At 48.9% G+C, this 14066-nt stretch overlaps 1 protein-coding gene across 1 annotated transcript in view; it reads left to right on the forward strand.

Moving 5' to 3' along the window:
• NISCH (nischarin) overlaps window positions 1-14066 on the forward strand; it is a 173523-nt gene that overhangs the window by 133008 nt on the left and 26449 nt on the right. The window contains exon 14 of the mRNA XM_086939404.1: window positions 12436-12563. Within this exon, the coding sequence (XP_086795530.1) occupies window positions 12436-12563 (128 nt within the window). The remainder of the gene's footprint in view (window positions 1-12435; window positions 12564-14066) is intronic.

Consider the following 14066-nt stretch of genomic DNA (forward strand, 5'->3'; position numbering starts at 1 on the left):
CGAGTGCCCCTGGCAGTGCAACCTGTACCCTATCCTACTTCCCCATTTGCCTTCAGCAAGTGACCAGGAGCCAGGCTCCCACAGCTAGGTGGCCTGCTAGCCAGCAGCCACCAACCGAAGGCCCCCCTGCCCCCCATTGGATGACATTGGGCCCAACTACCTCTGCACCCGGCCTTACCTGCGCCGCTAGGATGAACCAACTGTACCTACCTGACACTGGGGCACCCAGAGTCTATGCCCAGAACCTTAACTTCACCAGTCGAGTACTCCCCTCGAAACCGGTAACTCACTTACCTGCCATTGGATAACATTTGACATTTGACTCGAAAAATCTTCTGTGTGAAGTTTTGAAAACTTAAAATATTCATATAAAATCAACCGAATTCCGAAGTACTCACCTGTGATCAGGAGAGAGCTAATACTGTACCTTGTAGCCCAGTACTGAACCGCAAAGGTAATCCTAACCGAGTTACTAATCACCTGTATTTTCTCCATAGGAACCCATTGTCTGCTTTTATATGAAATTTGAAAATATGAAATGTCTACTTTTGAAAACTTGATATTTTCTTTAAAATCATATGAAATACTGAAATGTAATTACCTATCTGTTTTAAGTTGAGACCCCAGTGCTGGCGCAAGGAGACCAGTGCTGGATTACAAAAGTAACAAGATCATACTTTACCTGTAACCTGAATCTTCTCCCCTTGGATAACATTGTCAGATTTATCCTTGAAAAGTTTCCAAGTGTGAACTTTTGAAATAGCTTTTTATTCCTTAAAAATCACTACAATAACTAAAACGTTTTTACTAAACTGTTTCCAGCTTAGACCCCAAGACTGAACCCAGGATCCAGTCCTGGGATTACGAAAGTAATCTATCTGAAAGAAACACGTTAGTATTAGATTCCTTACCTTAGAATATCCCCAGGCGTCAGTCTGGATCCGGAAACTTTTGTGTAGCAGTACCCCTGCGCGTCGGTAGGCGTTGTCTGCAGGCGTCCCCTGCGGCTCCGCGTCCGTCGTCGGCGTCGTGCGCCGTGATGACGTCGCTGGAGTATATAGACGCCGCCTCCGCGCGCTGACGTCAGTTCTTCTTTTTTCCGCGCCAGTAAGCGCAGATCCGAAGAGCAGTACTCCGGTCTTTTGACCAAGTTTTGTACACTTCTATATACTTTTTGGTGCTGGTAGGATGCCCGGTTTCAAGAATTGTGACGGTTGTGACCGCACGATGTCGGTCACGGACCATCACCGACTCTGCCTCCGGTGCCTGGGCCCCGACCACGACGTGGACGCCTGCGTCGATTGCCGGGCCTTGACGAGTAAGGCTAGACGGGAGCGGTCCCGCAAGCTGCTCGAGCTCCGGGTGTCAGCCCCGCGTCGAGAGCGGTCCCGGTCCGGCCGGAGGTCCTTGTGGAGCAGTGGTCGTTGAAGGGTACAGTGAAGACTGGACACAACCAGCCTCCCCTGTCGCAGGAGGGGCAGGTCTCCCTGGGAGAGAGGTCCAGACACATCTGGCTTCCCCAGTCGCAGGAGGGCACGCGACCAGTGCTACCTGTGGGGCAGAAGGCCCTGCCTGTGTGGGGCTGATAGCTGCTGGAGGAGCGGTGACCATTGGGAGCTTAATACATGCATCAAATCTATTCTAGCCACATGGGCTGGCAACTCTGTTTCCCCTTTTCTACCTCCTCCCTTCCTCTGGGATGGTGGAGAATGCGGCTGAATAGTGACGCTGTACCAACTGGGCTTGCACACTGATTGCCAAGGGTGTCCTGGTGACTATTGGTTGATGGAGCCAGAGTCGCAGTGTTGACACCCCGCTCACACATTTAGAGTTCCCGTTCGCCCAGCGCTGACACCACCTGGTGAGTGATCTTGGTGGGGCCCCATGGCGCTCCACCAGAGATAGACTCTCTGGTGTCCTTGTGATTGGCAGAGGAGAGGGCATGGGGGGTTGGCCTTGGATCTCGGAAGAAAAGCAGTATTTGGAATTCTCAGTCATAGGAGGGCGCAGGCCCGGAACAGACTCTGGGACATTATTGAAACGCCGGCCTCTGCAGAAGCGGGGGAGAGTGGTGGAACTTGTTTGAAGGATACACCTGAGATCCTAGAGATATGGTGAATCCCAAGGGGCAGGCACAGCTGCAAACTAATAAGATGGATAAATATGCAGTTTCCAAGCACGTGGAGGGAGCTGGACCACATGGAGAACCAGTTGGGCACCTACAGCCCTCCCATGAGGTGATTGTGGCAGCCTTCCAGGATCTTAAGGCCTCCCTTGAGCGGAAAATTGATGCGGTTACGATCGACCTGGGACTCCTGCTCACAGACTTTCAAAAGATGTCAGACGACGTGCGGATAGTGGAGTCCCACATCTATGATCTCCAGGCCTCCACCAAGTCCCTGGAGGAACAAATTTGTACACTGACGAAGCTGCAGAAGTTGCTTTCGGCGAGAGTCAAGAGCCAGGCTGAATAATGTGTGCATAGTGGGGGTGCCAGAGAGTGCAGAGGCGCAGTGTGGACCTCTTTGTGGAAGACCCCATAACTACCCATCTTCGTCCCAAGCACTTCTCCAAATTCTTTTCAGTTGAGGTCATACAGGGTACCTGTGCTGCTCCCCCCCCCATTGAGACATGTGGGATGTTACTACCCCTTGGGGCACTCACTGATGGTTGTGGGTTTTTCTTCGAAAACTGAGGGGCCGCGGGTGCTCTGTGCTTGCGGGATTATGTGGGTGGAGCGGGCAACCCTCTAACATGTTTCAGTTACACTAGAGGGCAACGGGCACTCTGCAAATTGGAGAGGTTGGTAGTTCTAAACCTACAGTGCGGGGTAGCGGTGGGGGGAGTTCAGGGAATAGTTAAGTTTAGAATTGTTTCAGTAGCAACTGCGATGAGCTCAGTGGAGTGAGGGTGAGCAGCCCCAGGGGTGGTGGACATACATCGGGTAGAGGTGAAATGGTAGGCACCCGTCGCACCGATCAGACCACCACACAATGGAAGTACATATTCAATCAGGATTAAAAATCATGTCTTGGAACGTCAACGGGATGGGTTCCATAGTAAAGCGTACCCTGGTCGTGCAATATATTAAACTGACGCCTGACCTGTTTTTCTTACAGAAAACTCACCTAAAGGGTCAACACTGTAGGGCTCTGGAAAGATGGGGTTACAACCTGATCGCACATGTGGGCTACACCTCAGGGTCACGGGGAATGGGTAACTTGCTTAGGTCCGCAGCATCGTATAATCCTGGCCAAACCTGGCGTGATCCCCTGGGTAGATATGTACTCCAAACCGGCCTGAGGGAGGGGGGACACTCTCAATCTGGGTTCTGTATAGGCCACCCCTTCCCATGGGAAGCAGGGAGACATGCTCACGACACTTTGTGCCTCGCTCTTGGATATGCCGGTGGGCTTCCTGATCCTGGGAGGGGACATGAATGACCTGATGTTCATGAAACACGATAGAAGGCCAGGAAGGGAGGAGACTCGGGCGGAACCTCCCTCGAATCCTTCTCAGATTCTATGGGTTTAGGTTGAATTCTGGAGATCACAACATAAAACGAAGTGACATTACAGCAATCTCTCAGCTAGACATGGTGGTCTCTCCCAATTGGAATTCATACTCGCTCACTGTGGTGGTGCGGGCCACTTTCGGGGCACTCAACACTAAGTGTGTGGCAAATCGGACCACTCCCAAGGATGATCTCCTATAGGACCAACCAGGGAGTCAGATCTGCCACCTGAATAGCAACATGGCACCTGAAAGACAGGACAATGCGAGACTAGATCGAGGAAGGCACTGTACATTGTTTCCAAATCAATGAACGGTCAGTGGCTTCGCCCTGTACCCTTTGGGAAGCCTACAAGGCAATGGCACGTGGGCACGCCCAGGCTCTTATTTAGGTCAAGAAAAATGGAAGGATTGGCACCTGGAAAGGGAGATCAAATCCTTAGAGGATGAAATTCTGAAGGGGGAGGACCCAGGGACAGATCTCGTCCATCGCTTACTTCCTCGTCAGCAAGAAATGAAGGACATTGCAGGGAATGCTCCGAGGGCCCGTGCTCCAGTGGTATAGAGGAGGCTATATGATGAGGGTGACCATGCTACCAAGCTTATTGCATGGTTGGATAAACGAGGCAGAAGCAGAAATTGGTTCACCGAACTACACGATCACGAGGGTGGGGTACATACGGTTAGTGAGGACATAGCTAAGACCTTTGCAGCATACTACGAGAACATGTACATATCTGCGTCCCATAGGTCGAGGGAGACTGCGCGGAACTCCTGGCAACCCTGACACTATGAATCCTCTAAGAGGAGAAACAGGAGACCTTAGAACGGAACTTGACAGTAGAAGAAATCGAAGGGACACTGTGGGGACCCCAGTTGGACAAGACAGCAGGGCCTAAAGGCTTCCCCCTAGTACTGTTTAAATGGTAACCCACAAGATCGCACCTCACCTCAACATGTTCCTGGCTGCGAAGGAAGTTGAGGTCCTCCCAACGGACTAGAGAAAAAGCATCAATTGTGGTGATCCCCCAAGAAGGGCAAGACCCTGATTGCCTGTAGTTCGTACCGCCCCATATCCCTACTAAACATGGAACCCAAGGTACTGGCCAAAGCTTTGGCAAACAGACTGAACAAAGGTATTACATTAGTGATCCTCCCAGATCAGCTTGTCTTAATGCCGAGACGGGGCACCCGTCTAAACTTACAGCGATTGTATGGAGTGATGCACATGACTGTGAGATCAGACTCTGGGAAGGCGGCGGTGCTCTCCTTAGATGCAAGAAGGGCCTTCAATATTGTTGAGTGGGCTTACATTTTCACGGTTTTATCTAGACTGGGGTTCGGTTCTACATTTTGTTCATGGATCCGCTAACGATATATTGTCCCTATTGCAAGAGTATGTGTGAATGGTGCTGTATTGCGTGCCTTGAAATTAATTTGATTTGATCAGTGGACACATTAGTCTGTTGTTTGGATTTTAGTCTGTTAGTTGGATTGTAAAAGACTAAGTGGAGGGATAGAAAGACGGGTTTAAAGTGGGTGTTTTTTTTTTTTTTTGTTCATAGCGGTAGGAGGGGGTTTGGGATGGGCGAAGGGGAGGTGGAGTGGAGACGGTCAGAGGAAAGGGTTTAGAAAGGCCCGATTAGGAGATCTGAATAGTAAGTGGTATGAGATGATGCAAGGGGGGGTAGAGGAAGGAAGAGTCTAGAAAGGGTTATTTTGGGGATCATATTAGTGGTAAGGGATTTGGGATAAGTGGGAGAGAGGAGGTAGAGGATATATTGGGAGAAATATAGAATGAGATATAGGGTAGTGAATTGGAGATGCTGAATTAGTAATAAATATAAAGATACATAAATATATTTTGTTTTGTAATTCAATGGTGACGCAATTGTTAATGTTAATGGTAACTGTCATTTATTGAGCGCTGGTACGCCCGGAGGCTTCATGGCGTTGTAGGAAGGAACAGGGCACATCAGTCGATTAGTAGAAGGAAGCAGCTCAGTGATGTGCCTGAGAAAAAAGCCAGGTCTTCAGAAGATGTCTGAAACTAAGGAGATTATCACTTAGTTTTAGATGAGGGGGAAGAGAGTTCCAGAAGGCAGCTGCAAGGTGGTCAAAGCAGCTGCCTCCGAGACGCTTCCTCTTGTACGGAGGAACAATCAAGAGGGATTTATGGGTGGACCGGAGGTTGCGGGAAGGGCTGTATCTTTGAAATAGATCTCTAATGAATTGGGGGCCAATGTCATGTAGGGATTTGAATAAAATGCAGCCCGCTTTGAAGGACACGCGTTGCTCCACCGGCAACCAGTGTAACTGTTTCAGGCCAAGTCTAACTGATTGCTTTCTAGGGATGTTCAGAAGAAGTCTGGCTGCTTGGTTCTGAACCAACTGGAGGCGTCTAAGCTCTCCCTTTTGGAGCCCAAGATAGAGACTGTTAGAAAAGTCCAATCTGGACAGGACCAAGGAGATAACAATCTGAGTGAGGGCGGCGTAGGAAAAGAAACAGGCGATTTTTTTGATTTTTTTCAACTGGAAAAAACTAGAGGATACAACTGCTCCCACCTGTTTTTTCAAGGAAAGGTCTTCGCTGATGTAGATGCCCAGGCTCTTGACCGAAGGAGACTTAGATGGGGGGGCACCCATGCAGGAGGGCCAGAAGCTGGGATTCCAACTATGTATACTCTGTCCAGGCAAGACCAGTTCGGTCTTGCCTGGGTTAAGTTTCAGATGATTGCAGCTCATCCAGCTCAGAATGTGGGACATGGTGTTTTGAAAATCTACCACAGAGTCCTTGGTGTTAAGAGGAAAGATGAGCTGCAAATCATCTGCATAGTTGAAGATGGTTACCTTTGCATTTCTGAGGGAGTACAAAAGAGGACGCAGGTACAAATTAAAAAGCAGGGGAGATAACGAGGAACCTTGAGGTACTCCACAGTTAGTGGATATGGTAGGAGCTGTGAAAGTGCCCAGTCTAACCGATTGAGTTCGGCCAGAGATGAATGAGCGGATCCAGCTCAGTGCCGGGCCCCTGAGGCCTGCCTGCTCGACACGGTCGACCAAGATGGTATAGTCGACCGTGTCGAACGCAGCAGAGAGGTCCAACAGCACCAGAGCCTGGTGGATCCCCTCGTCCGCATTCCGCCTCAAGGTATTCTGTACTGAAAGAATGACTGCTTCAGTCGAATGACAAGGGCGGAAGCCAGCCTGGTTAGGTGCAAGGTACTCTGATTTTTCCAGGAATGTGGAAATACTGTCACAAACATGGGACTCCAGAAGTTTGGCACAGTATGGCAGCAAAGAAATGGGCCTGTAGTTAAGTGGGTCTAACGGGTTGGCTCCTGTCTTTTTTATAAGAGGAATAAGGAGGGCTTTTTTAAAGTTACTTGGGACTTTCCCTTGTGTGAGTGATCCATTTAGCAAGGGAAGTAAGCCCTCGGGAATGTGGGTGCCCACTTCTTTCAGGATGTGAGGGGGGCAGATGTCATCGAGGGAGCCGGATTTTATCTTTGTAAGAAGTCTGGATAGGATGACATTGTCAATAAGGGGGTATGAATCCAGGGTGACAGGGTTATGAAAAATGTCTGAAAACAAAAGAGAAGGCTAAGTAGTAGGGATGCTTTGTTTGATGGTGCAGATTTTATCAAAGAAGAAGGAGTTAAGTGAATTACAGAGTTCCTGAGTGGGGGTTATCGGAAGGGAGGTTCTGTCGCTGGTACTGAGGTTTTCCACTATATTGAACAATTCTCTGGATTTATTGTGGGCTTTGAGAATTATTTTTTCAGAGAAGTATTCAGTTTTATGTTTCAGGATCAGCTTTTGATAGTCCCTGCGGGCTTTGCGATAGTTATCCCTGTCTAGTTCTAAATAGGCTGAACGCCATTTTCGCTCCAGTTGACGGACTTCAAGCTTAAGGGTTTTCAAAAGAGGTGTGAACCACCTATGAGCGTCATTGGGGCGAGAGCGGGGAAAGTAGGTGCAGGGAGCATAAATTTCAGCTGCCTGAAGTAGCCAACCTGAGAAGGCTTCTTCCATCTCATCAATGCCCTGGTCAAGTGAGGGAGGGGAGGAAATTAAGGATCCGATGAAAGTGGGGATATCAACGTTCTTCCACAGTCTAGTTTTTCCTCCTGGCTGGGGTAGGGACCTTCTACTACTTTCAATGGTAATGGTGAAATTGATCAAATAATGATCCGACCAAATGCAGGGCGTGATGGAGTTAATAGCAAGAAGAATGTTTTGAGACCAGACTTGGTCTAAGCTATGCCCTTTATCATGGGTAGGAAGATGTATATGTTGAGTGAGGTTCATGTCCACAAGGGTTTCTTTTAAAATGGCAGCCTGAGGGTCAGACTCAGTAGAGTCCAGCCAGAGGTTGAAGTCTCCCAGTAGTACGATTTTATCGTGGGAGATTGTCAAGGAAGCAAGTTGTTCTGCAAAGGATGTGATGAATGTGGACATAGTTTGAGGGGGGCGGTATAAAAGGATCAGAAGTAATGATCCTAAGTTAGTATCCAATTTAAAAATCAGATTATCTGATCCTATTAAGTCTAAAGATGGTAAAGAAGAGACTTTATGGCAGCTGCGAATGATCGCAGCGACCCCTCCACCTCTTTTGCCGGCAGGCCTATCGGCATGCAGAATATAATAGTTCGAAGGAACAGCGGCTAAAATGTCAGGCAGGGATCCTTCATTAAGCCAGGTCTCTGAAAGGAATAGAAAGTCTGGTTGGTCAGCCTGGAGCAGGAGAAAAATATCCAGGTGGTGTTTTACCATGGACCTGGTATTTAAGTATAAGCATTTAGGAGTGGTCACTGAGTTACAAAGGGTAGCGGAAGGCAAGGAGGGCTTGAGCTTAGGCGTTTTGCCAAGAATGTATTCGGGCTTCAGAATACCATATGTGGCAGCACGTTTTAAGGTGTGGACAGGCGGGGCGAGTCCAGCGCTGTCTGGGGGTCTAAGTGACAATGTAGATGGGGAGTATTTAATGATTGGTCCAGGGGTCATGGCCCCAGGCCCCGGTCTGCCGCGGACGGGCGCAGACGGGCTTGACTTATGCGCGACTTCGGCGCGCATTCGTCGCGCCCGCTGCGCTCGTCCGCTGCGCTCCTTGTAGATACATAGATATGGTATAAGATGTACTTATTTATACAGTGACTTATATACATGTTAAAAACATAGAATAATGTAACTATCAGTAATATGTACATTTTGTTCAGCAGAACTCACGAATATTTATATCTTTAAAAACATAATTATTATACATGTTTACACAAAGCAGTACACGTATATAGGTACATATCTATATTCCAAATAAATTCTTATATACAGAGGGATTTGCTGTATATTTCTGTTTGCGTATAGTGCTTATGTTGGGGAAGAGCCAATTCGTGAGTAGTTTTCTGAAGATAAGGTGGTTGTCGGTGGATCTTAGGTTGGGGGTTAAGGAGTGCCATCGTTTGGCTGCTTGAACAGAGCATGCCACCCATGCTTTTTTTCTTATACTTTAGCATTTTGAGGCGAGTTGCCACTCTCCTTTGTTGAATGGATTTGGTGATTTCATTCCTGAATGTTGGAGGGATGGGTGGAAACCCAAGTAAGGAGGCCGTAAGGAGGTAATAATGGAATTGATGTATTAAGTATATAGTCCCAAGGTTTTCGAATGGCAGGTCTTTGAAGGCAAATAGTCACATAAACAAAACACCATCTGGTCCATTTCTTGAGAAACGCGAGGATGCCTACCAGAGTAGGAGTTCTCTTAACTTCAGCTTCGGTCTGGTCTGGTCCCCGAGGTTTTGCTCAGAAAAGAAAGGATCAGTAAGACTTCATGCTCAATACGTTGCCGTTTGCTACCACCACATCTCGTGAATGATTCACTAAATGGATTCGTGCGGGGGGGGGGCAGTAATTTATACCAACTGAAAATAGAGTGATTCTAAGAGGGGGAAAAAGCAAGGTGTCTCCACTTCAGGGTCTTGAGGAGCTTACCCACACGTGTCCCGCCCTCCCCACATCCCTTCCGTCTGATCAAATAACGTATCACTTTCTGCTCCAACTCTCCTGAGTTGCAGCGGCATTTGCATGTCCTCCAGGGTCCATCAGTCTTCACACCATACCTTCGGGTTTTCCTGGTCTTCCGTGCTGTCTTCTTCTTCGTTCACCTCCATGACTTCCTTCTCTGCACCGGAACACCTTCTTGCTTTCTCTGCAGTCCTTCTTCCAATCACCTCTGCCTCGGACGCTGTTCCCTCTGGATTTATCGTCCAATCTCTCGTTTCTTCCGGTATGTCAGATTGTGCAGTGGCTCTGCCCCTCCACTGATCGAGGGATGTTGGTATTTCACTTCCGGGCTGCGTAGAGAGGACAGGCTGTTCTCACTTATGGTGAATCCTCCCCGCATTCGTTGTACTCGTCTGAACCCTGGAGATAAGGAGTCCATTGGGGGGGAAATGGGGTTGTTATCGTTATCGCTGGGGGTGTTTCAGGTTGCTTCCTCACATCCCCCTTCCCAAACTTTCTTGTCTGCAAGAAAAGGGCCTACAGGATATCTAGAGAGGTCTTTCCCTTTTCTATGGATGACGGTCAAACAAAAGTGTTGTAGGTTAGGAACCACCTTAGGATTATCTGGTTATGTTCTTTATTTCTTGACAACCATTCAAGAGGTGCATGATCCGTATACAGAAGAAACTCTGCTCCATCCAGATAGTACTGAAAAGCCTTTATAGCCCACTTTATAGCTAGGGCTTCTTTCTCTTTGACTGCATGTCTGGTTTCTTGTGGGAACAGCTTGCGGCGGATATAGAGAATAGGCCTTTCTTGGTTGGTGTCATCTGTCTGGGATAGCACGGCCCCAAGGCAGTTGTCAGAGGCATCGGTTTGTAGGAGAAAGGGTTTCACATAGTTGGGACTTAGTAAATAAGATTTCGAGGTAGCAAGTAGCTTCAACTGTTGAAAAGCCTGTACCTCTGTGAGGGAGGGGATACTAAGACGTTTTTCTGTGGGTGCATCCTTTTTCAGCAAATGGGCTAAAGGAGAGGCGATCTGCGAAAAGTGAGGGATAAAACGCCTTTAGTACCCTAACAAGCCTAAAAAGGCCCTGAGGTCTTTTCAGGTTTTGGAAAAGGGTATCTGGGCAATAGCGGCCACTTCTCCTCTTTGGGTTTGATGTAACCTTCCCCCAAAAGGTATCCTAGGTATTTTACAGATTTGCAGGCAGGTGACTTTTGGCCGGATTAATATTCAATCCACTTTCACCTAAGGTTCGAATGACTTGGGTTAGGTGTTGTATATCATCTATGTATGTATGCAGCCACAATGTTTTTGAGGCTACAGTATGATGTTCATTATTCTCTAAAAGGTTTCCGGTGCCCTGTGTAGTCCAAATGGTTACACCTTGAAGTGGAACAGACCCTTAGGGGTACAGAAGGCTGTCTTTTCTCTGTCCTGCTCTCTCAAAGGCACCTGCCAAGTATCCCTTACTGAGATCTAATGTGCTGATGTATTGAGCCTTCCCCAACCGCTCTATCATTTCATCGACCCTAGGAAGGGGGTAGGCATCGAAATGTGATATCTTGTTCACCTCCCTTAAGTCGATGCAGAAGCTTAAAGACCCATCCGCTTTAGGGACAATCACTATGGGTGAGCACCACTCACTCTTGGAGAGTTCTATGACCCAGAGATCCATCATCTGATGGACTTTGTTGTCAACTGCTTTGCGTCTAACTTCTGGAATATGGTACGGCCGCCATTGGACTTTCTTCCCAGGTGGGGTATGTATTTCATGCTCAATGAGGGTTGTTTTACTAGGCACTAGGGAGAACATCTCCCGGACAGGGAGTAGTCTTTCTCGGATATTGCCTCAATATGTCTGAGAACTCCTTGTCTATGCTCTGTTTTGCTAATGACCAAGAGATAGTCCCAACCAAAACAGGGAGTGGTCCCTCCCATTTTTAAAGGAGGTTGATGTGGTATATTTGTGTGTGGCTTCCAGTTGGGTCCATCTCTAGTTTATAAGTGACAGGGGTCACTTTTTCTATTATCCTAAAGGGGCCGTGCCACTGACTTAGTAGTTTATATTCTGAGGTGGTCTTCTACTGTTAATGTTCCGCGGTTTCGTCATACTGTCCCTTCTGACTAGTTTGGGCCTGCTCCAAATTAGTTCTCACAATATCCCGTACTTGGTTAAGCTGGGTTTTCAACCCGACCCCATAGTCTAGTAGGGGTTTTGCAGTATCTTTTTCTTACTCCCACTCTTCTTGGGCCATGTCCATATTCCTGTGGGAAAGCCCCCTATAAGGCCACTATAACCGTAGATTGGGACTTGGCTGGGAAGTCAATCAATCAATCAAACATTTGTAAAGCGCGCTACTCACCTTGACGGTCTCAAGGAGCTAGGGGGTGGGGAAGGGGGGGGCCAAGGCAGCTACTGATCGAACAGCTAGGTTTTGAGAAGTTTGCTGAAGGTCAGCAGGTCCTGAGTTTGTCGCAGGTGGGTGGGGAGGGTGTTTAATAAACCTCACCCAGCTGGAGGGGCTGAGACTGAGGCTGTTCACCGACCTACAGGAGGCAGTCCGCTCAAGAACCTTAATCAGTGAGCTGGCTAGATAGGGTGTAGTCAGTGTGTCACTAGCAGGCTGGAGAGGCTGTAGGGTCTGTGTCAATGGTGAGCAGGCTAGAGAGGGCGTAGGGTCAGTGTGTCCATAGCAGCCCGGAGATGGGTCATATAAATAACTCAGGGCTGCTTCTCTGCTGTGAGCATCTAAGGTAGCTGTAACCTTTGTGACCAGACATTAGCATACACCGTACAGCTGCTGCACTGTGGTGGATAATCCTGGTTTAATATTGAAACTCAAGATTATATGCTTATGTTTGGAGGTCGGCTACTTCTTTCAGCTCTTCACACCTGGTCTCTTTTTCTTCTAGTGATAGTGTGTACGGAAGCCGCCCTAGTCAGCTCTTTACCTTCTCCTAGTAGTTTGACTCCTACTCGTGATGCAGTGATCCCCGGATGCTGTGAAGTACCACAATCCAAACCTGGAGGAAAGGAACAGGTGAATCCTATACAGAGGTTTGGTTTGGGGAAGAGGGGATGACCTCAGATGCTATTGTTGTTTTTGCATTTGTCACCCCAAGTGGGACGGGAATGCCCAGACGTGAGTCCCGTGCTCTCCATGCCACTGGAGTCAAGCTATCTTGGCTGATGCGGGCAGAAAGCCCGAAACCGGTCATAGGATACTTGTCTCCAGTCCAGGGATGCCTGGGTCTGGCAGTTCAGGCTGGACTGTTCCCATTGGGCGCAGGATCATGACTGATTTGCATATGGCTGGGTCCAAACTGGAATGGCATGTGCGCCAAAAAATGATGAATTTAGGCCCAGATCTCTGTACTGGGGTGAACATGTGACATTGTTCTGCATTCTGTCCATCATTTGTTGTTTTTGCATTTGTCACTCCGAAGAGGGGATGACCTCAGGTGGTATCCCTTCTACGAGCTGCTCTCAAGGATAACTGTGCTGCGAGCCTTCACCTTCGCTCCCCGGGCAGAGACTGCGCTCCCCGGGCAGAGACTGCGCTCCCCGGGCAATAAACTGCGCTCCCCGGGCAATAGACTGCGCTCCCCGGGCAATAGACTGCGCTCCCCGGGCAATAGACTGCGCTCCCCGGGCAATGACTGCTCTTGGGCAGTAACTGTGCTCCCGGGCTGTGCCCTAAGTGGTCACCATTGTCCTTGCACCAACAGCCTGATTTCTGGTGGAATCCCAGCACTCTGAGGCAAATAAGGGATGTATGTCAGGGTGCCCCAGGTATAAGGAGTGTGCACTGAGCAGCAGGGAGTGTGGCTTGAGAAACAACTCCGCTGCTGCACAACAGGCATTTACTTCCAGGTGGAAAGAGGAATGGCTCTAGTCGGGGTAGCTCATCCTCACGTGATGCATCTGCTTGCTTAGTGCATACTGTGTCTGCTTGCTTGGTGCAGTGCGACTGCTGGTTGTGCCAGCCCATCCTCGCATACTGTGTCTGCTTGCTTGGTGCAGTGCGGCTCTGCTGGTTGGGGCAGCTCATCGTAACATGAGGTGTCTGCTTGCTTGGTGCATACTGGGTCTGCTTGCTTGGTGCAGTGCGGCTCAACTGGTTGGGGCAGCTCATCCTCGCATACTGTGTCTGCTTGCTTGGTGCAGTGTGGTTCTGCTGGATGTGCCAGCCCATCCGCTCATTCTGTGTCTGCTTGCTTGGTGCAATGCCGCTCTGCTGGTTGGAGCAGCTCATCCTTGCATGCCGTGTCTGCTTGCTTGGTGCGGTGCGGATCTGCTGGTTGAGGCAGCTCATCCTCACATACTGTGTCTGCTTGCTTGGTGCGGTGCGGATCTGTTGGTTGGGGCAGCTCATCCTCACATGATGAGTCTGCTTGCTTGGTGCATACTGTGTCTGCTTGCTTGGTGCATACTGTGTCTGCTTGCTTGGTGTATTGCGGCTCTGCTGGTTGTGGCAGTTCATCCTCGAATACGGGCTGCTTGCTTGGTGCCGTGCTGCTCTGCTGGTTGGGACAGCTCATCC

The sequence above is a fragment of the Lissotriton vulgaris genome, chromosome 9, assembly GCF_964263255.1.
Source record: "Lissotriton vulgaris chromosome 9, aLisVul1.2, whole genome shotgun sequence".
In the NCBI taxonomy this organism is placed as follows: Eukaryota; Metazoa; Chordata; class Amphibia; order Caudata; family Salamandridae; genus Lissotriton; species Lissotriton vulgaris.